Source organism: Brassica napus, chromosome C2, assembly GCF_020379485.1.
Source record: "Brassica napus cultivar Da-Ae chromosome C2, Da-Ae, whole genome shotgun sequence".
Taxonomy (NCBI): Eukaryota; Viridiplantae; Streptophyta; class Magnoliopsida; order Brassicales; family Brassicaceae; genus Brassica; species Brassica napus.
This window is the reverse complement of record NC_063445.1, coordinates 10,211,644-10,239,025: the sequence shown is the minus strand read 5'-3', so window position 1 is coordinate 10,239,025 and position 27,382 is coordinate 10,211,644. Positions and strand designations below refer to the sequence as shown.

Here is a 27,382-nt window from a genome sequence, read left to right as displayed (position 1 = left end):
AACAAAAACAAAAGTGACATAAGCACACCATCATATGTTCTTCGGTGGGAATTGAGATGCAGACAACTAAATACCAAAAGTATATATGTATCAACTGGTCTTCGTTCACAAAGCGTCCTACACGTAATCAACAACAAACAGCTGTCTCCTTACTAATTCCACCACCTCCGACCCTCTGCTTTGCCAAATAACTGCACGCACCAACACAAGTGTAAGAACAACATAACTAACAACGCTAACACTAAGTAAAACTGAACAACAACAGCATACACAAATAACTCTGCGCCTTGCGCGGGGCTCGACCTTTAGTGTACACAAGTTGCGAGTACACAAATTAATTTCACACTTCAGGCTCATACTAGGCCTGCTAACTTTGTAATTCAATCCGATTTATCCAGCCCATAAAATTAAAATGTATAAATTGAATTTACTTTTCCTGAAAACTGTTTCTGATTATTTAAGTCTTCAACTTGGGTCGCCTGGTCTTGTCAGCAAAAAGAATCAGGCTCATATTCGGCCTGTTACTTTGCCAGACCTAATTTTCCAGAACAAACAGGAAGATTAGGTCTTTAACTCAAGATATAGGACAACGTTTCTCTGACTCTGTAAATCTGTTTGGTTTTAAGATCAAATAAAGAAAGTATTGGCTAGATCACAGGTTTCTTATTTGTTTAGGGCTTTGTTTCTTTCTATTGCTTGGACAACAAGTTGTTAGTTTGTGTGAACTTATGAAAGTATTATACTTAAAATGAACACAAGATTATAACTTCAACATGAATAATAATGTTACAAGAATCTAGAAGAAGAAATGAAAATGATTCTTCCTAAAACTAAGGCTGAATAATAAGTCAGTACTAGCGAAGTCAACGAGTCCCTAGCTTTTTTTTCACCTCAAAACCTCTTTTGTGATTGTTCCTTCAGGCTTCATCTGATCATCAGTTACTAAGAACTGACATCTCTGCAGCATTCCACTCCCAACAGAAGAAAAGATCTTCTGATGAAGCTTTCAGCAAAACCGCAGAGGATTTACGTCCTAACATGTAACAAAACCCAAGATTATACTTTTTTGTTTAGTCTGAATATAATCTGAGCTAGACTGGTTCATGTCCATGCGTCTCTTTGTAATAGCTGGAAACAGTTTCTGTCTAGGATCTAATGAAGGGGATTGTCGTGAAATTCAGAAGAAGCTATGGCTGTTAAACCTTGTTTTCTTGCCATCTCTACTGGTTTTCCTCGTGCTTCTCTGACTATTTTGCAGGACTTATCTACGATTACCAAGAAATAGAGTACAATCACAAAGAAACACAACTCTTCATCTTTTTCTGCTTTCAGATGAAAGTAGTCCCTCCCTTGTACTTTTCACCAAAGTACGAGCAGCTCTTCTTCCTTCAGTTCTAATTATCTCTTGAACAACGAAATGGAGGAGCGTTGTTTCCCATCAGTTCCCTACTTCCCTTCACATCTGCTAATTTCAAAAGAGAGTCTCGCTTGAAAGCTTGAGCACTACCCTTATATGTACCATCGTTCATTCGGTTTCCAGTCTAAAGAACCGCCTCTAGGAGCTTCAGGAACCGTCTAAATAATTTTTTTGACAATTTTTTTTGAGTTGAAATATCCATTAAGATACCTTTAATGGACATGCTCAAATGGGCACTAAAATACCTTCATTGGACATGCTCTAATGTGAGTGGATTGACAAAGAGAATAATAGAATAAAGGGGTCTTGTTTTATATGCGACACCAAAAATATTCAGTTTTTCACTTGGCTAACCTTTCACGATAGATTGGAGACAGAATTAAAAAAAAAAAAACTGGAAATTGGAAAGAAAAATATCATATTTAGCGGGGGAAAACAGTTAAAATTTTGGTTAAACACCGTAACCGATGACAAGACTAACCAAACTTATCGACAATAACTTCTAGAACAGGCTCTCATCTCTACTAGAACTGGAAATCACACTTGCGACAAGGATCGACGAAGTGACCACGAAGCCTCCGCAAGGTAGTTTTCTTGATTTCTTGATTTTAATTTGAAAACCAGCTTTCAAAGAAAAAGATAGCTTTTTGACCTGGAAAACTTGCAATGACTACCTTCATAATGCACGTACCAATTAATTATCAAAAATAGAAGCATCTGATTATAAAAAGTTTTTTTTGGTTGGATAATTTTTTTTATATTCAATAAAAAGTAAATGAACTCTAAACTCTGATGACAAACAACTTATCCCATGTTTCTTCTACCATTTTCGAAGGTATGAGGAGATATGCATGCATGATGGATGCAAGGACCATCTCTCAAAGTCAATTTTTTGGGGAAAGCAGAGTTAAAATAAAGAATGATCTTGAATTCTCTCGATCGAATCTCGATATAGTATTGCATTTACTATTCCATTTTCGAAACAATGGCTTATTTATGATATTCCTTTCACACCTAGTTTCTTACTTTTCTTACTCCCTGTGTATCATTCTGTATCATTTTGGTTGGTGTTTAAGGTTTTTACACAAAGATTAAGAAAATACAAAATTTTATGTAGTTTATCTTGGTTACATAAAAGTAACATTAAATAAAATTAGTTTAACCAATAAAAAAAATACAATATTTTATAATTGGTCACAATTTTTTAATAACATTAAATTTTATCTAGAATAATGTGAACATCACATAATATGAAACAAAATTAATATCTCTAAACACCACTTAAAGTGATACAGAGGGATAAAAGATTGTTAAAGAATGATGAATTGGAAAACCATATTTTTGTTTTGTTAAACTAAGTTATAGATTATAGCACAAGAAACTATCTTTTTCCTCTTACCATTGGAGAAACTCAAATACGCGCGTATAAATTGAATGACTTTGCATATATATTAATTTGGCTACGAATAATATTTTACAATTTTGTTTTGTTAACATTGGAAATTCCAAACTTTGGATCACAATCTCTCTTAGGCTACCATCAGTCCCGGCTCCTAGCTTGATTCTCCTCGTGAAACCCTTAATCTCGACCTGCCAAATTGATGTCCCATGGATTAATCATGGTAAGGTCAGTGGACTTGGGTAGATCTATAGAAACCAAATGGGAGTTGAACGGTTTGGGCTTCAAGAATGCCACTAGAATATCTTAGCCCTACATGCTGAGTGAAAGGATTTTTTTGAGCGATGTCCTACTTACATGAGTTACTAATGTCAACGATTCACATGGAGACAAACTGTTCTAATTTGGTGGACATACGCAATCGTCCTACAAAACCCTATTTTCATCCCGTTTTTGTTCATAAGAACAATGATATATAAATTAAAAACCCTACAAAACGATGAATCTAAAATCTTATAAGCAATTTAGTGGACATGAGCAATTGATCGTCCTACAAAAAACCCTATAATCTAAAATATGTTCTTTTTAAAATGTTTACCTAAAAGATTCATCGTTCTTAATTTCATCCGAATTAAAAACAAAAATATATGATATATCATCTTTCGGTAAGATGAAGAATCAAAATGGTATGGCTAAAAGCAAATGCACATTTCTTTGTGACCCTTCGAGCAATTTCTACGTCAAAGAGAACATATTCGCTTCTTACTTTAACCACGCTAAAGTATTGTCACAGCGAAAGGAGAATATATCCCAACTTTTTCCCCTTATTATCATCATTCATCAAATAAATGTAAGCCCCCAATATTTTCCATTTTTATGGTATATTTGTCTTCTTTAATCTGACTTTAGATCTATCATTTCAATCAAAGTAAAATTAATTTAATTATGCCACAAATATACCTCCACATAAACATTCTTTTCATCAACAAGATGCGTCTTTTGATATTTTGTGTGTTATATAACATGCATGATCTCTTCACTATTAACTAACTAATATTTTGATCTGTATTTGCTAACTAAACAATACCTAAAGGGCAAAAAAAAAGTCTAATAAACAAATAAAACGATAAAAATACGTCAAATAATAAAGATATTCCTACTATTTTTAAAAATATACTACATCTAGTTAATAGCCATGTACATGTTAAACCTGATAATATCATCATAGTTTTTTACATGATAAAGATCATATAATGAATAAAGTAAGTCATACAAATAATACAACTACGTTTACTACAAAAAATAATACAACTATCACTGTATTACTGCAAACATGATCGGATACAAGAAGAGGGAATGGACACCCAGTCACATTTGAAAATAATGTGTTTCGTAATGCAAAATGAGAATAACTCAATTGTTTAATTAATCTTAAAAACTCTCTTTACTGCCTCCAGTAATGTATTTGCTTCAATTATATATATATATAATCTTTGTTTTAAAATAATACTAATACATATTAATCTCTTTTTATTATGCACGATAAATTTTACAATTCCGTCTCTTACTTGCAAATTCGTTTTAGTAAGCTTTTTGCATCATTTTTTTATCAGCTATGTCAAAACGCATAATATAAAACAAAAACTTGATTACAAAACTCTCTCACACACAAACTCACATTCCTTTTTTTATTCGTCTAATCTTTCTCTTGATTTCTCTCATGGCTAGGAGTAGTGGAAGCCTCAAATTAGAGATCAGCACCGACGACAAGACGCCGGGAAAGTGGAGCGTACCGCTTGGCGAGGACGTTTTCCGGAGTTTCTTGAGCAGCGGAGGAGGCTCGGAGAAGGTTGTGTTCAGCGAGGGATCTATTTTCAGCCCTTTTTTGTTCGGGAAGTACTTTGATCCGTCAGATGCGTTTCCTTTATGGGAATTCGAGGCGGATGTTTTGCTGGGGAGCCTCAGGAGCTTAGGACAGAGTAGAGTCGACTGGTCTCAAACCGATCAAGCTTATGTCCTTAAATCGGACCTCCCCGGTATATATTTTCTTACTATTCTCTATTTTTGTAGCTTTTCAAGAGAAAAATGACATATATATTGTTTTATACATGTATCTGATCCGTACGAAAAACTGATATGAAAATCAATTGAATGTTAGTTTATATCCAAAAAAAAAATGAATTGATTTTTTTTTTCGTTAAGCTAAATATATATACTACTATTTGATTATAACATACACAGATCAATACTATATATATATATATATAAAATATATATTGGTTTTCCTTTAACTAGTTACAATATCTTTTTAATCAAGTGTATAGAATCGTACAACTTTACGTACTAATCTAATGAGAAATACGGAAATAAATGAAACCATATCAAATAACTATATTATGTCATCCTTTTCTAGAGGGTTCAAGAAAAACTGATCAGAAATTTTTTTGATACTCTTGTATATTAGTGGTGGGGAAAAATAACGTGCAGGTGTATGTGGACGTTAATGGAAAAGTGATGGAGATTAGCGGCCAATGGAAAACGGCGGCCAACGGCGATTGGAGAAGCTGCCGGTGGTGGGAATACGGCTACGTCCGCCGTCTCGAGCTTCCCGGCGATGCCGACCTCAAAAACTCCGAAGCTTTCATCTCAAACAAAGACGGCTACTCTTTCTTAGAGATCAAAATCCCCAAGAACAAGTTTTAATATGTTGTGTCATCCGTTGATGAGCATTAATTTTAGTTTTTCTTATGTTGAATGATATGTAATACTTTTCTGTGGTGGACACACAAATATCATGAACGATACTATACATTCGTATATACTATATTTGAGCGGAAGATCGTGTATGTTACAGAGACTATATGATTATATCGATCATAGACTAATCATTACAGGGATTACACATGTTACCGGAGTAATTTTTAATTGCATCCGGTGAAAGTGCGCTAGATGCATGTTTTTGGGTATTATTAAGGGACCCTATTATTAAATGCCTAAATGGCATGCGAATTATTTATCAAACGATAAGGTATTTACCGGAATTAACAAGCCCAAGTTGGAAAAACATTTAAGCCCAAACTGAGCCCAGTCTAATACCTCAAAGATAACACTTATATTAACACACAAATATATAACCCAACAAGAAGTAAGCTTAGTTTCTAATGAAAGCGTATAATCTTTTATATGATTTCAGTATCAGCGTACTTCTACTTACAGACAGAGACAGTAAACACAATGTTTCTTGGAACCGGTGAAAATGGTCAGCGAATATCAAAACATATGGCAAATTGAGTGTACTCGCGTTTGTGGTCATTAAATCTAGTACGTATTATGTGGACATTTCGGTTTAGCTACGGGTTTGGTTTGAGTTATGTGGGTGTAAGAAAAAATTAACAAAAGTCAATCGAAATTAATTTGGTTCGGTTCGGTTTTAGTTTGGTTTGGTTTGGTAAATTGAGTTTACTCACGTTTGTGGTCGCTGAATCAGTGTACCCAAAACAACAACAAAAATAAGATTATGATTAGGTTTAGGAACCATTCTTAATAAGTAGAATACTCAATCACCAACGTAACCAAATTGACGCAAACATACTGGAATTACGTATGTCTCAAACTACATGCCTCTTTAGGTCAGGCAACATTGATGTATCATCATTGGATTCTATTTTCTCACTAGATATATTGAAAATCTGTTGAAAAAAACTATTTGCAAATTTAAGTTACACGTAGTAGACAGTACTCATCACTAATATAAAGCAATTCTTATAAAGTATTGAGTCCCTTGTTTCCACAAAATTGTGACTATATTCAATATCCATCGGCATTTTCCATTCTCTGTTGAGCATAAAACCAAAATCCAAACGAATTGTTGTCTCATATCAATAACTACTTGTAGAGGTATGTAGATGCTTCATTTTTATTAGTATTAAATGTCAGCTTTATCATGGTTGTCGATTATTATTACTTTTTACTTGATATGTTCGACGAATATATTTTGAGTTGATTACTCTCTAGACCACTTTTTGACTTATCTTTACATTCTTACATGTGAGGCACTTTGTTGTGGGCCAGCAATAAACTGTGGACAACTTTGCCTTTAATAGACATTTGATGCGTGGACGGATGATGTGTGGACGGGTGATTCGTGGACGTTGATGCGTGGACGGAGATGAGTGTAAAAATTCCAGAAGTTTCATCAGAGCAAACTCCACAATAGCTGAGCTTAATGACACAACCCCAACAATAATGTTTGTCTGTGGACAGGAAAGAAGATTTTGATTATGTTATGGATATGGACACTAACATAACCATGAATAAAGAACAAGAGAGATCTCTTAAATTTGTGGATAGAAAATTTAAGCTTGATGTGGTGGATAGAGTAGTAACTCAAACGCTAAACATTGATTAAAAAAATGTAACATATTGAAAGACTATGATATGGATGTCAATGTGTCCACAATATCAAAGATGAACAAATTAATAACTTCAAACCAATTACGACCACATACATGTCTAGGGAAAAAAACACAAGCTTGAGTGATAAAAACAAAGTTAAACAAACCAAAAAGTTAAAACGAGTCAGCTCATCCTCCAAAACCAACGGTCAAAACGAGTCGGCTCCTCTTCCCGGTGAGCCACACCATTGATTCCGAGCTCAACATCGTCGTGGATGAGCTCGGTGAAGCTGCATTGGTTCGAGCTCGTCACAATCCTCCACCATGAGATATGTAGTATGCTAAATTATGATTTTTAATCATAATTTTACTCATCCACAAATAGTCGTCCATATTTACTCATTCGTGCTTATCCGTCCACACTATCTTCCCACATTCATCCACATGTGTCTTTCCATGCTTATATTCTACATGTAGTTATCCACGGTCTTCAAACATCCACATATCACTCATCCATAACACAATCATTGAATATGTGTACAAGTAGATATTTTAAAATATAACAAAAAATTATATCAAAGTGAATATCAAATTATAGAGAATAAAAAAAACATAATTTATTATATCAACAAAATTTGTTATATGTATTTTAAATTTAAAAATAAGCAAAAACAAAATATTAAGAAGTACATTAAATAATAATAAAAAAACATATTTTCTCTTTCCTCTAGTCTAAAAAAGATCTAATTTTCTTTTCATTAAGGGCAAATTTGTATATTCTCTCTGTAGGCCCATGAAAAAATGTCTTACAAGTGCATTGTGGCTTTGGATGTAATTTAAAAGTGATAAAGTGTCTCTGTAAAAAACTCATATCTTTTCCACGTTTACACACGGACAACTGACACAAGTATAGTAAGTCACTGAATCTAGATCAAAGTGTGGACTGATTAGGCATATGGAGAATGGAACTAGACTCAAGAAAACACTCAATTACGATTATAGAGAAACTAAATGTAAAGTAGTACAATCCATCTCAGATCTGAACATTCTTCCCATGATATACATTTTTCACCATCTTAGCAACTAAATGTAAAGTAGTACAATCCAACGCAACGACCCAACTAGTTACTTTTCTACTCCATAATAGATGCGGGAGGTCGATCTACCGATTAGGAGAAAATGAAATAAGAGTAATTACTATTACATATATTAAAAAGTATGACATAGTGCGTTAGTGGAACAAGTTAAGTATATAACAGAACAGTACTAGACTAATTTTTTAACCGAAGAAGTAGGTCTAGGTTTGATGTGAGAAAATGACTTTCGATGAAAACTTTGGAGCTCTCGACCATAAATTGGAAAAAGATTTGGCAACAACCCTTTCTTCATGTGAAGTGTTTGGTGCACTTCCTTAACTTCTATTTTAATATAGAAAACTGTACACGAACAAAAATAAAAACAAATTTCTGAATAAATATCATTATCTTGCCGTTTGTCCATATAAACGTCTAGACATATATTTTGGATTTAATATTTTAAATGTATATAAGAATTTTAAATGACGGATTTTAGTTTTCTGAGAGCTCTTTTTTAAATCCATTTTCTGACAGTTTTTGTGTGCTATAGATTGAATAGTCTGTTTCTATAATGATTTAATTAGGCTTCGAATGTTGCAAATAGTAGATTGTCTATAACTATATATCACGATTTCATGTTATACATGGTTTATTTTAGATTCTGAAGATATAATACTTAGTATATAATTTGATTCAATTAGATGAGTGGGAGTACAAAATCATGGCTTAACACTGAAGTATGAACAAATTCACGTTATAATAAAGTTGTAAAGAAAAAGGGAAAATATACTTGGCACCCATTTGACGCAAAGAAATAAATTATATGAAACAAATTCTTAAACTAAGGAGAAAATAGATTAAATGTAAATGAGATTAAAACATAGTACGACCAGGAATCAAATTAGTATTTTAGTTATTATAAAAAATCTGTAGACCATTTCCTGGAACAACAAAATTTCAAATACAAACTACATGCAGACCACAAATCATTAAAATTATAAATATAACTACGAAAAGCATTTTATATTAAGATATTATACCAGTTAGCAAACTTGGATTTCCAGACCATTTCAACTTGACATTCGAAGCCACGATTTTAATAGAAAAACGCAATCTAATACATTTAATTATATTTTAAAAAAAATTTAGATGAAGATGAGGTTTCAGATGAGGAAAGTTCTGCTAGGAAAATCTTAAACTTTGAAGCTCCTTCACACCTACTTTCTGTCAATCTACCTATCACACTGACCAAAGATTCATCACTCAAGGAGATTCCTAAAAGTTGGTATGACATGACACTAGAAGAGGAGGGTTCTATGACTGAAGAAGCGATGAACTCAAAAGCTCCCCCACAGATTTTAAACAACAGTATCTTACCACTCACTGAGAGAATCCTGGAAGAAGAAGACTCGTTGGATGATGAGAATGACTTTGGGAATGTAGATGGCAATGATTTTGTAGAAGAAGATATTGATTTGATGGAGGAGGATGATCTACTTGGCGAGGAGCTACGGATTGAGAACGAGAAACACCTCCAAATCGACGATTCTAGAATCAAAAGGACTGACAGAGGAGCAACTCTAGAAATCACAGACGGCTCTGGCTCGGGCAAGGTGGTTGAATCCACTGTCGACTCAAAGAATAAGACTCCTACGAAAGGGGACAGTTCTTCATCGGATCATTTCTCAGTTTCTTCGGCGTCGATGAAGAACAAAAGAGGGTCGCGTAGTCCTTCGACCTTTGGAGTTTCACTAAGACAACGTAATCTCAAAGCTGGGTTTGGCTCTCCAAAGTCCCTCACAACAGGCACTGGGCCAAATGGATCAAAAGTAAAACAGCCAGGCCCATCTCCCTCAGCTAATCAGAGAAAAGCCCGAGAGGCAGTATTACCAAAGAACACCAACTCTAAAGTGGCAAGCGGAAGGCCACCGAAAGTCCCGTGATGAATACTATTGCTTGGAATTGTCAAGGAGCTGGAGCTCCATTGACAAAGGAACATCTTCAAGAACTTCATCATTGTTTTCTACCTAGGCTTTTTATTTTTATCGGAGATAAAAAACAATCGATCTTTTTTGCAAGATGTGCAAGCTTCTTATGGTTATGATCGAGTCTACACCGTCGATCCACGTGGTCGCAACAGTGGTTTAGCTCTTTTTTTATATGGATGATCCTGTTGTTTCTATTTTGTATGCGGATGAGCACATGATTGATATTGAATCTACTTTTGAAGGACATGTTATCTATATGACCTTTGTTTATGGTGATCCGGCTATAAGAAATCGTGATTTGGTTTGGGAGCGACTAACATGAATGAGTTTAAACCAGAGCCAAGCTTGGTTTATGATTGGTGACTTCAACGAGATTACAGGAAACCATGAAAAGAGAGGAGGAAGGAGGAGACCGGAAAATTCTTTCCTCCCCTTCCGCACCATGCAGGATAACTATGGGATGCTTGCTTTTCCATATAAGGGAAACTCGTTTTCGTGGGTGGGAAGGAGACGATCCGGAAAAGTCAAATGTAAATTAGACAGAGTCGTGGCGAATGAAGAATGGCACTTACTCTTCCCGGCCACAAATGTGGAGTTCTTACAGCTTTGGGGATCAGATCACCGACCAGTGTTAGCACGTATACAATCCGTATACAGAAGATCGAAGAAGAGTTTTAGATTTGACAAAAGATGTCTGGGGAAACCCGGATTTAAGGAGGCAATTGTTTCAGGATGGGGCCCTTTCAGTGAAGCCCATGATATGGACTTTCACCATAAAGTAGCCTCTTGCCGACGAAACATAATTTCTTGGCGAAAGAATAATCCGAAAAATTCAGCAAGACTTATTGAAGAGCTGAAAAATAAAATTGATCTAGCCCATGAAGATGACCATATTACTTTGGAGGAGCTAGATGATCTACGACGTCAACTTATCACCGCTTTCACAGAAGAGGACGAATACTGGCAACAAAAAAGTAGAACACAATTGCATCGAGCCGGTGATAAAAATACAAAATTCCATCATGGGATCACAAAACAAAGACGAGCTAGGAATCGGGTCATTTGTATCAAGGATAAAGAGGGCAGGATGGTAGAGAGCGATCGGAGAATAAAAAAGGTGGCTGTCGAATATTTCCAAGATCTCTTCTCTACCTCTATACCTACAGATATGGACGCTTCTTTGCGCTTCATAAAAAATAAAGTTTCAGCTTCAACAAATGACACTCTTACAGCTGAACCGACGGAGCAGGAAATACTCAAACTACGACCAAGTAATACATGGTCTATGGATGGGTACGCGTGGAACTTTACAAAATCGGGCGTTTACTCAGTAAAATTAGGATATCAACGTTTACAGAAGACTAAATTGTGTGATGATGAAGCCTAGATTGTACAACCGAGTATCACTGGTTTACAGAGCCATGTGTGGAGTATCCCCGCTCCTGGGAAGATGAAACACTTTATGTGGCAAGCTTTGACAGGATGTATTGCTACAACCGAAAGACTTGCCTATAGACACTTGGGCACCGATAGGAGCTGTCTTAGATGCGGTGACTCTGAGGAAACCATTAATCACCTCCTCTTTGAATGCCCCCCGGCTCTCCAGGTGTGGGCTTTATCAGACTATTTGTCCCTTCCGGGTTACTTCCCGAGTACTTCTGTTTATCAAAACATGAACTTCCTTTTTTGGAAGAAGAGAAACGTGGCCTCTATGGAACCACTTATTGAGACTTTTTCATGGATTTTATGGTACATTTGGAAGGCTCGCAATGATAAATTCTTCAATGGTAAGGATATCTCACCATTTGATACCCTCCAGCTAGCTTCCCTTGAAGCTGAATGTTGGAGGAAAGCGAATGTACTTGAGGAGGGAGAAGAAGAGGAGCAACATCCTACTCCGTCGCTGGTTTCGACTCTTCCTGCGGACCCCCAAAGTCTGACCTGCCAAATCGATGCATCATGGATTGATAATAGCACGGTTAGTGGCTTCGGGTTGTTCTACAAGGATCAAATGGGAGTCGAAAGATTTGGACTACAAGGTTGTAGGAAAAGCCTATCAGCCCTCCATGCAGAGATGGAATGACTCATATGGGCGATGTCCTGTTTACGAGAGTTGCAGTACACCGTGATTCATATCGAGACAGACTGTTCTGACCTGGTGGATATGATTGCTAACCCTACTGACTGGCCGACCTTTGCCTCCGAGTTAGTTTCCTTCCGACTTCTACGATCCGACTTCTTGAAGTTTAGTATCGGCCATATACCGAGGACAAGAAATTCTCGTGTAGATTCTCTCGCCAAGGAGGCAAGATGTAACTGTGTTCTCTTTTCCCATATAGACCAGACCCAGCCGGACAGAGCGTCTCTTCAGAACGACTCAAACCCGACTACCACTTGATCTTAGAAGATGGGCGTCGACAAAAAAAAATTATATTAGTTTATTGTAATTTACATGATACAGTTTGACTATTTCAGATTTGGCGAGATCCTTGCATCACCCTATTAATCACCTTTGCATGAAGTAGTATCAGTACCTAGGCCTGGACATTTTATCCGATACCGAACTCGTATCCGAACCCGATCCGAAAAACTTGAACCAAAAACCGAATGGAAATAATAAAATACCTAAGCGGGTATTGATTTAGGAGAAATTAGATATTCAAATCTGAACGGTAATATCCAAACCCGAATAGATATCTGAACATAACCGAACATATGTATACTCAACCTTATATTTTTAGCTTATTTAAAATATTTTATTTAAAATATTTTATATTGATGTTACATATACTTTAAAATCATATAATTTACATATAATTACAGACAAAATGATTTGATACTCACTTAAAATGCATGTCAAGCTTTTTATTTCATGTATTAACAAAAGTTACATCCAAAATTTAAAAATAATGTCTTTTTATTTTTGAAATGTTATCTCCAAATCTATTAATCATTCAATCTATTAGAAATAAAAAAAATATCAGTTAGGTGAAAGTTATACTTTTATATACAAAAAACTTAAAAATGAAAATTTTAATTTTTTCTTTCAAACTCTAAATATCCGAATCCGATGTGAAATAACTGAACTCGAACTAAAATACACGAACCCGGCCTGAAGTACATAAATACCCAAACGGGTTCTATATCCTTATACCGAAATATCCAAAAATCTGAAATATCCGATCCGAACTCGAATGGGTATACGAACTCACCCCTATCAGTATGTGCGTTATCTAGGTACATATATTTTTTTCATTTTAATATCTGTATAAAATGCGCAAAGTTCAAAACCCATCTCAATAATAAAAAAATTAGTTACAATAATGGCTTCAAATTGTAAAAGGTGAATAAAAAAGTTTGCAACATTATGGTGCTAAACAGACAAAAGAATTGCTAACTTTAAGAATGTAACTAGAGTGTATAAAGTTAAAAATGATTATAGTGAGTCTCGAATGCACTAAATGATTCTTTGTCAACCATTAACTAACCAAAAAAGCAACATTCATTTATTTATTTTGAATTGCTGATATATAAAATGATATACATTTTACCCTCTTTTCTTGACATCATACAATTTACCTTTTTTGAACCCCCAAAGCTATAGTAATATGATCTACCATAAAATTTCGTTTTAATTCAATGCTTAAGAGTAGGTCTGAAACTTTTATCCGAGATTCATATTCGATCCGAAATCCGATCCGGATCCGATCCAAAAATCCGGATATCCGGAGAGACCGAATCTGGATATCCGGAGAGGCCGAATCCGGATCCGGATCCGGATAGTAAAATGTTGGATCCGTCAAAGCCGAATCCGGATCCAGATATCTTGTTTTTTAGTCCGGATATCCGGATCCGTAAATTTTATTAATAACTATTTCAAAATAGTAATATCTATATATAAAAACTAATTTTATTTAATATATTTTCATTTTTATAATAGTATATATAAATTTTATGTATATTTTGTAATATTATACATAGAAATAATTAAAAACATTATATATATTTCTATTTTGAAATTATTGTTAATATTTTATATATATTAATATTATTTTTATTTATTTTACGGATCCAAATCCGGATTCAGATATTATAGTTTTTAGAAGGATATCCGACATCCGGATATCACGAACCCCGGATCTGGATAAAGATAGTAAAATTATGGATCCGCCAAATAAAAATCCTGATCCAGATATCTTAAAATTGTTCAGATAGCCGATCCGTCCCAAACGTACTTCAATTACGTCAATTTCATAACCTCATCAACGACGATATTTCAACTGCCAATAGAGCTTGCTCCCTTGCTCCTCGGACCCCTCGGACCATAAGAATTTCACATGAAATTTGACATCTCGTCAGGGTTCGAGACAGAATCTAAAGAACTCTATACGACAAAAGACAATTTTTCATTCGGACAATTTTAGCCCATACCTTTTCAAACCAGAAAACGTGACTACTTTTAGCAATTTGAAACGATGCTAAGGGTAATTTCGGTAAAATAAAATATCCATTTTTCCTGAAAGGAATCTATTGTCTATAAATGTTGACATATCACATTTTGCCGACACGTTATTGTTAGCTTTTCTTAATTTTTGTTCTTAAGTCGTTTTAAATATGTGAGATTACCGATACAGCATATGGTAACGTATTTTACATCTTGTTTAAAACCAAACAAGAAGATTCCATCTAAATTTTTGGGCTTTGACTCATTTTGAGTTTTTTCCTTTCTCTTAAATATCAAAACGTATACTCTCTCTGTTTGCAACCATAAATAGTTTTATCAAAAATAGTTTATCTTATAATATAAGTAGTTTATATATTTTAATACTTTTTTTTTATTTATTGGATATTGTGTGATCAATGAAATAATATTAGATTTTTTATAATTGGTTGAATTAATTGATTAAATGATATGTTTTTAAGTAAAATTATTTACAATTAAAAATGGAAAGAGTACTAAACAATATTCTCTTCATTTTTAATAACTGATTTTTCTTTTAAGAAAATAAATAAATAACGTTTTAGAAATTTTTTAATATTTCAAAGTAAATGACATTTTCAAATTTAATACAAAATCTATTAACTTTACATGTTATATGACTCTTTATATTATGTAGTTTATTTTTCTATTGATTGAAATATGGTTAAGTGTATATTTCATGTTTTTGTATATGAAATATACAAAATTAAATGTTTTCTTAATTTGTATGCACAAGTCTACAATGTCAAATAAAAAAATAGATAGAGTATTAAATTATAACATAATATAAAATTGGGCTAATTAGTTGAATATACAAGGATAGTTTCAAAAATTCTTATTTTTGAAAATTAAACATAAATAATGATATTTAAAATAACTTACAAAAATTTGATATATATATATATATATATCATTTAACCTTTTTTATGAATATGGTTTTTACTTGTGTGTTCTATTTATTAGATACATATTTTTAAAATATTTTTAAAAATCTGTTTGGAAAGAAAATACAAATAAATACTTGTGTAAACTAATTTTTAACTGAAGAAAAAATCCTAGATGATTTATTTTTACAATTTAGAAAATATTTTTCATAATGAATATTTTGCAAACTATTGTTTATTTTTTTCTTGACATAAAATCCCTGTTTTAAGGAATGTTATGTTTTCTGTGTTACTAATCAGAATTAACTAATTATTTGGATGTATGGATTAAAGTCATAATCAAGTCCACTTACCTTACCCACACTGCCCTTTGGTCCATCTGTTTGCTGCTTAACAAAGCAACGGCTGTGATTGCATCACCTCGGGTGACTTCAGATCCAATCAACGGCCCCACGTTCATCTCTCTCACCTCTCTCTCTCTCTCTCTCTCTCTCTTTGAACATTCAAAACAACAAATATAGAAAACAAGTTGCCACAGCAGCAGCAAGAAGAGACCAGAGGTCCAGAAGAACAGAACTGAAACGTGCCTCCATATCTAAACCCAAATCCTTTATTACAAAGACCCTCTTAAATGCTCAAAGATCCTTTCTTTTCAATATTTCGTGTTCCTCCACTCTCAACAGCTCTCGCAAATCTTAACATGTCTTCCACATTCATTCTTTAAGATCAGTGGGTTTCTTTACTTTTCATTCTTCTCTCTTAAAGTCTCAATCTTTATCCTCAAAATGCTCTGTTTCTCGTTCAAATCAATGTTTTAGTTACACCATCTTCACGGGTTTCCTTCCTTTTCCTTCATTTAAATCTTTTTACTCAATTTATCATTTATATTAATGTCTAAAGATCTCTACCCTTTGTTGCAGGTTTATACTTCGATTGGTAGAAAAGAGAGAGACACTTGAAGAAGTTAATTAACAAGAAGAGAGAACAAGTCTTCCTCTGTTATGGTGGGGACGATGGCAAACAATGGAAGAATCCGGTCAGCTTTTCCGGTGGCGAATGGGTCTAAAGATCTGACGCCGGACAGTGCTCCGGTGAGCACGGCGGGATCTGAATGTGGTCAGGTTGAGTTCACAAGAGAAGACGTTGAAGCTCTTCTTAATGAGCGAATCAAGTACAAGAGCAAGTTCAACTACAAGGTTTCTACCTTTGATAATATGACTGATGTTTGAATTTGATAGTGTTGTGGTCATGGATAAGCATATCAATTAGGATTCTTAATACCAAAGAGTTTAAGTTAATAAATCTTGATTAAAGAAGTTTTGAGTTTTAAATAGTTTTACTGGCTTTTCTTGTTGGTTCATTTTGAAGAAGATTTAATTGTTATAAGACATTTTGTGGGACCTTTAGTTGGCATTAGCATTGAAGACTTTGTTTTATGTGTTGATCCTTTGTGGTTCACTTTTAGTTTGCTTACTGACTTTTCTCATTGGATCTGTTGGGGTTTTGAAGAAGATTTGAAATGTTATAAGACAACTTGTGGGGACAAAATAGTTTTTGTCTGTTTGATAAGAGCATTAAAGACTTTTTGTTTATGTGTTTGACCATTTTTGGTCTGAGAATTTTGAATTTTCACCTTGGTTTGGTGGTTGGTTTTGCAGGAGAGATGCGAGAACATGATGGAATATATAAAAAGACTTAGACTTTGCATCAGATGGTTTCAAGAACTTGAGCTGGACTACGCTTTTGAGCAAGAGAAGTTGAAGAACGCTTTGGTATTGAATGAGAAGCATTGTGCTGATATGGGTGCGTTTTGCAAACTTGAGTTTAGTTTGTTGAAGTTTTGGGATATTAAACTTCAAAATTATTGCAATTTGATGACAGAGGCTAGCTTGAAACACAAAGAAGAGGAGCTTAATATGATCATTGAGGTACTGAGGAAGAATTTTGAATCTGCTCAAATCCAACTTGCTAAGGAACAAACAGAGAAATTGGTAAGAAAGCTGCTAGTTTCTAGTTTAAAACACTTGTTGTCTGATGTTTTTAATTTGCTTTTAGGCTGCAAATGATTCTCTTGTAAAAGAGAAAGAAGCAAGACATGCTGTTGAAAAGGCACAATCTGGTCTCACAGAAGAGCTAGGAAAAGCACAAGGAGAGCTTCAAACGGCTAATCAAAGGGTCAGTAAACTCAATAAAAAAAAAAAGAGGATCAGAAAAATGTCACCTAATGACTTTTTGTGGGTTTTTGTTCAGATACAATCAGTAAATGACATGTACAAACTGTTGCAAGAGTATAACTCAAGCTTGCAGCTGTATAACAGCAAGCTACAAGGTGACCTTGATGAAGCTCATGAAACTATGAAACGCGGCGAGAAAGAAAGGACTGAGATTGTTGAGAACATTGGCAACTTGAAGGGTCAATTCTCAGCATTGCAGGATCAGCTTGCTGCTTCTAAGGTGTTTCATACATTATTATTTATTTATTTATTTTTAATACAAGGAGTTTTGGGCAGAAACATGTAATCCTTGAGGTCCGAAACCACATCATGTAATATTAGTTTTGTCCCAGCGGAACTGGGGACCTCTGACACAATTGTCAGGTCCTTTCGAATTGAGCTGATGACCTCTGGTTCATACTCCATTTTAATTCGTCCAGTAGATAATATATGTTAAGTAGTCATCAGAATATGATTGTGTGTCTTGTTTCTTTTCTTGGCTAGGCTTCTCAAGATGATATCATGAAGCAGAAAGCTGAATTGGTAAACGAAGTTGCGAGTCTCAAGGTGGAGCTTCAGCAGGCTAAAGATGAACGTGATTACCACTTAACAGAACTAAAAACCTTACAAACTGAGGCAAACAAGTACAATGACTTCAAAGACACCATAACCGAGCTCGAGGTTGCCTATACTTTCATATCTTCTTGCCAAGATCTACTGCAGATTATTTTCTACTAAGATGATTTAAAATTTTTGGTCCAGACCACTTGTTCTTCCCAGAGTAACCAGATACAGGAGTTGCAAGACCGACTAGTATCTTGTGATAGGAGACTTCAGGTTTCATCACATTTCTCAAGTGGCTGCATTATATTTTTTCCAAGTTTTCTGATACCATTTTTGATTTTTTTATGGTTTATTAGATGTCTGATCTAACTACATTTGAGAAAATGAACGAGTTTGAAGACCAGAAGCAAACCATTATCGATCTCAAAAGCCGCGTGGAAGAAGCAGAGCTTAAACTCGTTGAAGGAGAGAAACTAAGGAAGAAGCTACACAATACTATTCTTGTATGATCCTCTTTAAGTAACCTCTGCCACCATTTGTGTAAGCTATGCCTGAAGCCTGATCACTGTTTTGTCTCTCATCTTACAGGAACTGAAAGGGAACATACGTGTGTTCTGTAGAGTTAGACCTCTATTACCAGGAGAGAACAACGGTGATGAGGGGAAGACCATATCTTACCCAGCATCTCTAGAACTACTTGGTCGCGGTATTGACTTGATGCAAAATGGTATGAAACTAATTAAAACCTCTGGCTCTTGTGGAAATGACACAGTTTTATTTAAAAAAACATTTGTTGTTGTGTGTGTTTGCTATGGACAGCGCAAAAGCATTCGTTCACATTTGATAAGGTGTTTCTGCCTAATACAACACAAGAAGACGTTTTCATAGAGATCTCTCAACTCGTTCAAAGTGCTCTTGATGGTTACAAGGTAATGTAAATGGAAACAAATTCTATTATGCTGTTTGTTGCTTTTTTTTTTTGCTAAGAAAAAAAAAAGATTGTTTCACCTCTTTGCCTGGAATCCAAACAATGTAAATTAAATAGTCTCTCTCAACAAATATTAAACTCGAGAAGCGGAATGCCTACTAGACACTCCTTTACCACTAGACCAATTGGTCTGTTTGTTGCATTAAGCTGATACTAATTCATTTTGCAGGTGTGCATTTTTGCATATGGACAAACCGGTTCGGGTAAGACTTACACAATGATGGGTAAGCCAGGGAATGCTGAGGAGAAAGGACTGATCCCAAGATGTTTGGAGCAAATATTTGAGACGAGGCAGTCTCTTAGATCTCAAGGTTGGAAGTACGAATTGCAGGTAAGTAGCAATAAGTAAGATACATCCTTTTGGTTAAAATCAATATGTAACTTACCTAGTCTTGTTTCATGTGCGTAGGTTTCTATGTTGGAGATATACAATGAAACGATCAGAGATCTCTTGTCGACAAACAAAGAAGCAGTGAGAACAGACAACGGTGTATCTCCACAGAAACATGCTATTAAACATGATGCTCATGGGAACACACATGTCGCTGAGCTTACTATATTGGATGTTAAAAGCTCCCGAGAGGTTTCATTCCTCTTGGACCACGCTGCTCGTAACAGGTGAACAGCTAAAAGTGAAACCCATTAACAGATGGGTTATGGTTTTATAAACGTTGGTTTCTTTTCTTTCCTTTTCTAGATCGGTGGGGAAGACTCAGATGAACGAGCAGTCTTCAAGAAGCCATTTCGTTTTCACGTTAAGAATCTCAGGTGTTAACGAGGTATCTATTAACTAAGCTGGTCCTTTTTTCTTGCAGAGCTTGGCTTCTGTTTTATAAACCAAACTGTTTTGTGCTCTTGTTCTTACAGAGCACTGAGCAGCAAGTACAAGGGGTCTTGAACCTGATTGATCTTGCGGGGAGTGAGCGTTTGTCCAAGAGTGGATCAACCGGTGATAGACTTAAAGAAACTCAAGTAAGCTCTTTAAAGAAAGACATAAAACAACATTATGATTCTTGTAACTGTAGCTAAGTAAACATTCTTTCTTTAGGCAATCAACAAAAGCTTGTCGTCTCTTGGTGATGTCATCTTTGCCTTAGCAAAGAAAGATGATCATGTTCCATTCCGAAACTCGAAGCTGACTTATCTTCTCCAGGTACTTACTACTTTACAAAACACACATATTATCAAAATACTTTGTGTCTGATGATGAAACTATGTTTTCATTTGTAATGATCAGCCTTGCTTAGGAGGTGACTCAAAGACGCTGATGTTTGTGAACATTGCTCCTGAATCTTCTTCAACCGGTGAGTCTCTCTGCTCGCTTAGATTTGCAGCGAGAGTGAATGCTTGTGAGATTGGAACTCCGCGTAGGCAGACTAACATTATCAAACCATTGGATCGTTTGAGTCTTGGATGAGAGAAACAGAAAGATGTGTGAAGCTGAAGGCATTATTCTCTAAGTTAATTACATGAATGTTTGTACTTTTGGATGGAAGGATGAGATGATTCTAACAGGAAAACACACACAAAGACCTTTTGGTTGTAATCTGTGTATAGTTTGGTTTAGCATTTTTATATACATGTTGTTTGGTTTAGCTTGTGTTTGGATTCAGGTTTTTTCTTTCTTTCTGGGGTTCACAACGTTAATTTCTCTTTGTTATTGATCAGTGAACCTGGTGTAAAAGTCTAATGTTAATGTTTGATCAAAAATTGAGACTAGTGATTATGGTTGGTCTGAACTAAAACTTGTGAAACATCAAATTTTATACTCTTACTTTAGATTACAATGTTTGCTTTTTAATATTTTTGTCAGAACTTGGATTTTTTATTAATGGTTATGGCATTCAGCCATTCACCAACTTTGGCACGGCTCTCATTATGTACAAACAATTCAACTTGTAGTCGAGTAGTTACTTTTGTTATTAAGGTTATTGAGTCGGTGTTATCAACAAATTTTCGATTTGTACAGTATGTGGTATTGGTGTGTGAATTTTTTTGAGAAAAGGAAAAAGTTGACAGTGATAGGATCATACTCTTTTTTTTTTTGTCAAAGATTTCCTTTCATAAACTCAGAACTGAGTAATCAAAGAACATAGTTTGGATACAACACTCATTGTGAAAGCAGCAGCAAAACAAGTGGCTGCGCATTTATTAAAAGTACAAGATAGTGGAGTGAAAAAAGTGACAAGGTTTCTGAAAAGAAGACTTGTGATCTTAATCATGTCCAACCATGAACGCATGGCAGAGAAAAGGACAATAGAGTCCAAAGTTAACTGAAGATTTGAGAGTCTACGAGTCTTTGCTGATTGAAGAGCTTCAATCATTTTTCCAGCTTCGTTGGCAAGGGACGAACCTGCGCTCAAACTGATAGAGGAGCCTTGGGAGTCAAGGGCTTCCCCCTTTCCATAGATAGACCATCCAAAACCTCCAATTTTAAAAGCTTTAAGCCACATTCCATTCACCAAATCAGTCGGAAGGATTTTAACATGAACAACTGGGGACCTTACAGCTACAAACATAGAGGCAACAAAGCCATGCTTTATGAAGTCTGAAAGCTGTGAAGAAGACCACCACTGCCAACTGAGTAAACCTGAAATAATTGAAACCAAAACCACAAAGGCAAAGGTCCAAATAACCTCATACTTGGGTAAGAAACTGGTACACCACAGTGTAATATCCTCATACTGAGGTAAATAGAGTTTCATGAAGAAACCCACAAAGCCTGCAACATCCTCAAACTGAGGTAAAAAGAGCATCAAAGAGAGCACAACGTCCTCATTCCAGAGTAAAAAGAGACTCCTATTGAGATAATTAAAACTGATATTCAACGGGGGATGGGAGCTGAGGTCAGGCTGAGAGGGAGGACTCCGATATTACCGTATCGATACTCATAGCTCTCACTGAAACCTAAGCCAAACCGCAAGCCTGTAGACAAATCCGACACAGGAATCGCCTTCACCTTAACGGTGACTCTGAAAATAATGAAGCTTGATGACAGAGCGGACAAGTCAACAAACTTAAAGAACATGATAGAGCGTGAGTCAGCATTAGGTGATGGGCGCTGAGCATCAGGTGGTGGAGGTTTAATCCCATCGGAACAGTCAAGTTCCCGTGCGAGATGGATTCTCGGAGCTTCTTTCCGGTTTGGTGAAGCGAAGACACAGTGCGGCGGAGGAACGAGCACACGGCTGACGGTTACTCTTTCTAAGTGAGGAAGGCGATAGACCCACGGTGGTGAAGTCGTTTCAGTCGGGGGAGATGGAGATGCGGTGGAAGAGAGCCGACCAGATCTTGTAAGTTCAGCATCCACGGTGAGAGGAGGAGTGGTGGCGACGGTAAGACGAGGAATGGTGGCGACAGGAGAAAGTCGAACAGATCCGGTGAGCTCATCCACGGACTGAGTAGATCCGGTACATTCGTACGTGCGGAGGGAGACAAGCTTGAGGCCATAGATCTGAAGCTCAATATTGGAGCTTATGAAAATCATCTTTAAAGCTTCTTGGCACACAACTCTGGAGCGTGAGGTCACAGAGTCGTCAAGGTTGCGGTGAAGGCGAGAAGAGGTGAAGCTTGAGCAAGGTGACCGGATCTCCTTGGAGAAGAGACACATACCGGTACGAAACAGAGACGAGAGCTTGATAACAACGAAGGAGGAAACATAGGAGGAGCAGAGGATGAACAGAGGTGAAGAAGATGATGAATAAAGGCGACGCCGGCGAGCCTCGACTCCACCGGCGTCAGGAAACGACGAACGAAACGGCGCCTCGATGTCTGTGCCTGGGAGAGAGCTACAAAAGAGTTATCTAGTTGATAGGATCATACTCTATTATGTAAAAATTGATGGTTAACATTCGTATACTTTCCTGTTTTTAAAGTATATTTACCAAACTCTTTTAAGTCATGCATGGAAATGTACCGTTTTTCTAATGACGTTGCATGTGCCTATACCACTAACAAAAAAAACATGATAAATCTCTTTTTTTCAAAAAAAAAGCTATCGTATCGAACGGGGACGATATACTTGATATATAGATCGAACATATCGCGACATGTAATGTATGTTTTCCGGTTGAGATGTAGCTAATGTTTATAGCTTTATTTAATTTCTATTAACTATTAACAGCCATAAAAATTACTTGTTTCAAAAAATCACAAAAAATTACTAATCATGCTTTATCTAGTTTTTAAAGTTAAAACAAAAGTAAAAAATAATAATTTTTGCAATTTTTTTTCTTAAAACATTATTTACTAAGCTGTAAAAACAAAATATTGCTTTAGAAATATCTTTTCATTTTAACGTTTTTTCATCATTTAATTCATATAGCTACATCATATACAACTACATCCAAAAAGCCTCCAAACTAAATTTTACATTAAAATTCTACAACTATAGAATACCAACCAATCTATTTAGAGCATGACTGGTTTTTCCGCTACCACCCGCAAACACAGATTTTGCGGTTGGTTGCGTTTGTTGGCATTTACAACAATCACTCAAACCATTCTAAACCGCTTCAAACCGCTCTAAATCTCTTAAATTCAAAAGTTGGTTCCAGCTACCATTTGTTATTGCAGGCAGTTCCGGAAAGGTAATTTTTTTCTTTAAAAAAAACAATATAAAAAACAAATATAAAAAATAAAAGTAAAAATTTTAAATTGAAATAATAGAAATACTAAAATACATCTATTATATTTTAATTTATATCATAAATTTTTAAAATAAAAATATTTTCTATAATTTTTAAAAATTTGAAAATATAATTCTACAATTATATTTATTATAATATTATGATGTTTAATATTTTTATAATTATATAAAATGTTAATATTGTTAATTTATTATTTAACCGATGTTGTATTTGGTGGTTAACTAGTCATACGATCCCGCAAACACACCAATTTCTAACCGCAGTGCCAGTCGTATAAACCGCTTAAAACCGCAACCATCCGGAACCGCAACCGCAAACGCTGCTGGTACACCACCCATGCCATTAGTATACCATTATTATCACACAAAACACATAATACACTACAAGAAAACATCAAGGATTCTGAGGGAAAAAATCGTCGGAATTTCGTCGGAATATCGTTATTCCGACGAAATTCCGACGAAACACGTCGTCGGAAATAATTCCTCGGAATTTCTTTTTTCCTCTGAAATCCCTCGGAATTTTCCGACGGAATTCCGAGGAAATAAATTTCCGAGGAAATTCCGAGGATCCCTTGTTTGTCGGAAAAGTCCTCGGAATATACCGAGGTAGAACTTCGTCGGGATAATTCCTCGGAAGTTCATCGATCGATGCGTGTTTGGACATATATACATCGATCGATAGGAGTATACCGACGGACTTTTTCCTCGGTTTATTCCGAGGAACTGTTCCCTCGGTATATTCCGAGGGATCCGTTCCTCGGAATTTTCCGAGGGAGTTGTCCCTCGGAAAATTCCGAGGGAAATGTCCCTCGCTATATTTTTTTAAAAAAACGCATCGATCGATCTAGTGAAAAATATAATTAATTTCCTCGGAATGTAAAAAATATTAATTTTTTTGAAAAAATAAAATTTCTGAAATTTAAATTCGAAAATATGAAATTAAAAGTAAAATTGAAATCATATTAATTAATATTCAAAGTTTCACAAATAAAAATAAAACATTCCGAGATTGGGGAAAAAAAAAACTACGGGTCTGGCACGTCCGGGAACACCTCGTTCGGGTACATCCTCTGCATCATCTCCATCATTTGCTGGTTCAGCCTCCTCTGTGCCTCATAGCCCGCCTGTTGAGCCGCCATCTGGGTCTCCAACAAAGATATTCGATCATCTTTGTCCTTCAACTGAGCCGTAAGTACTTCTGGATCAACAAAGGGCGGTGGTGCAGAAGAAGGAGGAACCGACCGGGTGCGACGACCCAAACCGAACAAACGTCCCTTCTTCTTTGGAACCGACTGAATAGAAAAAAGCCAAATTTAGAAATTTAAACCAAGAAATAAATGAATTGAACTTTAAAAAAAAAAGAACTTACGGATTCAACGATTTCGTTGATTCGAAACCGGGACAAGTTGGTCGAAGCCGTCGAAGCGTCATCCTCGGTTTGAAGCTGAGACACTTCGTCTACCACCTGAGTTTGGACCAGGTCGACCACGTCCCTCACAAGACCGTCATCAATCTGGCCGGTCTTCTTGTTGGTATACGCCCTCCTCATTAGGGCGAGATCATCGACCGGCTCGCCATCATTTTCTTCCGCCTTGAAAAAAAACATAAAATTAAAGAAACATTAGAAATTAGAAGAAATGCACAATAAATTTAAATTCTGAAACTCAAATAATTGAAGAAAAAGCGGTTGAACTTACCATGCGATCTCCGAGAGTGGCAATAGATTGAGCACCCAAGTTATGCTTGTAGATGCCCTTCCCTTTACGGTCGCTCCTGCGGTTGGTGGAGTTGGTGGAAGAAGTTTCTTTCGTCTCCTCCTTATCCCAATGCGCACACAACTCCTTCCAGACCGTGTCGTTCATCGACTTTGGGACCTTTTAATTAAAAAAAAAAGAAAAAGTTTAATAAATTAAAAAATAGTTTAATAAATTAAAAAATTGTTTAATAAATTAAATCGAACCTTATTGATTTCCCACTTCTTCTTCCACTCGTGGATCTGCTTCCCATAGTTGTCCATTACTTTATGGACGAAGTGGTGATAGATAAAGAGCGTCTCATCGGAATTCCAGTTGAACTCTTGCTGAAAAAAAAACACAATTAGTAGAAAATTTATATTAAAGATTAAAAATATAAGTAAAAAATTAGAATACTTACCGCAAACTGACGAAACCACAGAACCTGCTTGTCGGTTGGGAAGTGAGTGAAAGTCGGATGTCCACTGTCGAGGGCCGAGTACATCATACGGTTGATCCATGCGCTGATCCCGTTCCCGGATCGGTTGAACCTTATTAAAAGAACAAACGGTTAATAATGAATCCAAATTTAAAGAAAAAAAAATGTTTAATTACCATGTTTGACCCCGTCCATGTGGATACGGAGTGAGATACGGAAGATGGTCACGACCGGGCTGTTGAACCAACTCCGCAACCCTCATCACTCCCGGAGGACCCGGAGGAACAGGAGCGGATGCAGCAGCGGGAGCGAGAGGAGCATGAGCGGGTGCAGCAGAGGGAGATGTATGGTTGGAGCTGTGGGGCGAAGGGGAATCCTGAAAATGGCTGGAATCCCGAGACTGGCTCCCCGTACCACCACGACCACGACGCTGTCGAGGCCGGGTCTGATCATCATGAGACCTGTAAATTAAAAAAATATATTTAATAAATACAGAAATATATAAATTAATTTTTTTTATTAAAAAAAATCCCAAATAATTTAATCACAGAAAAAGATTTATATATATTAAATTTTTTTAATAAATATATAAAAATAGTTCTAATAAACAAAAAATAGTTTTAATAAATAAAAATTGTTTAATAATTGCAAAAAATAGTTTTAATAATATATATATATGAAAAATATTTTTAAATCCCAAATAATAGTATTTAATCACAAAAAAAGTTTTATAGATATTTAAAATGTTTTGTAAAATCCAAAAAATCAAATTTATATAGAATTTTTTTTTGTAAAATCCAAAAAATCGAATTTATCTAGAAAAATCGTTTTGTAAAATACAAAAATCGATTTTATATACGAAAATCGATTTTATAAATACAAAAAATAAAAAAATTATAAAAAAATTCTAAATCAATTCAACAAAACAAATTATTCAACCAAATCACAATTCTAAACCTATTATACAACCAAATCACAATCCTAACCAATCACCCTAACAAAAATCTATCAAAACTACACAAAAACCTAACAAATAGAACCTAAGAGAGTGGGATAGGGTCCTTACATGATTTGTGTAAGAGAAGAGGGAGATCGCCGGAGATATCGTCGGATTTCAGGGGGAAATCGCCGGAGAGAAAGAGAGGAGTCGCGCAGA

At 35.5% G+C, this 27,382-nt stretch overlaps 3 protein-coding genes across 4 annotated transcripts; 2 read left to right on the top strand and 1 right to left on the bottom strand.

The window, feature by feature from the left end:
* Positions 1-3,875: 3,875 nt before the first annotated feature.
* On the top strand, positions 3,876-5,653 carry LOC106380453 (21.7 kDa class VI heat shock protein). The gene is made up of 2 exons (XM_013820211.3): positions 3,876-4,852; positions 5,281-5,653. Exons 1-2 carry the CDS (start codon positions 4,537-4,539, stop codon positions 5,517-5,519), a joined length of 555 nt encoding a protein of 184 aa, XP_013675665.1. The 5' UTR covers positions 3,876-4,536; the 3' UTR covers positions 5,520-5,653.
* A 10,463-nt stretch (positions 5,654-16,116) lies between these two features.
* Positions 16,117-21,148, top strand: LOC106380451 (kinesin-like protein KIN-14N). Of its 2 annotated transcripts, none has more exons than XM_013820210.3 (17): positions 16,117-16,367; positions 16,559-16,834; positions 17,297-17,441; positions 17,520-17,629; positions 17,694-17,813; positions 17,889-18,092; positions 18,356-18,532; positions 18,614-18,688; positions 18,772-18,918; positions 19,004-19,142; positions 19,235-19,344; positions 19,573-19,734; positions 19,813-20,021; positions 20,101-20,182; positions 20,271-20,375; positions 20,452-20,556; positions 20,641-21,148. In XM_013820210.3, exons 2-17 carry the CDS (start codon positions 16,640-16,642, stop codon positions 20,818-20,820), a joined length of 2,265 nt encoding a protein of 754 aa, XP_013675664.1. In that variant the 5' UTR covers positions 16,117-16,367; positions 16,559-16,639; the 3' UTR covers positions 20,821-21,148. The 2 variants fall into 2 exon arrangements, with proteins under 2 accessions (XP_013675664.1, XP_013675663.1); XM_013820209.3 differs by having other exon boundaries at positions 16,130-16,473.
* Positions 21,149-24,445: 3,297 nt separating this feature from the next.
* Positions 24,446-26,488, bottom strand: LOC125581538. Its single transcript, XM_048747170.1, has 7 exons — positions 26,403-26,488; positions 26,209-26,338; positions 26,015-26,134; positions 25,752-25,928; positions 25,424-25,645; positions 25,084-25,346; positions 24,446-24,836 (listed from the first exon to the last, which is right to left on the bottom strand). The coding sequence occupies exons 1-7, from the start codon at positions 26,486-26,488 to the stop codon at positions 24,446-24,448; spliced, it is 1,389 nt and encodes a 462-aa protein (XP_048603127.1).
* Positions 26,489-27,382: the final 894 nt, after the last annotated feature.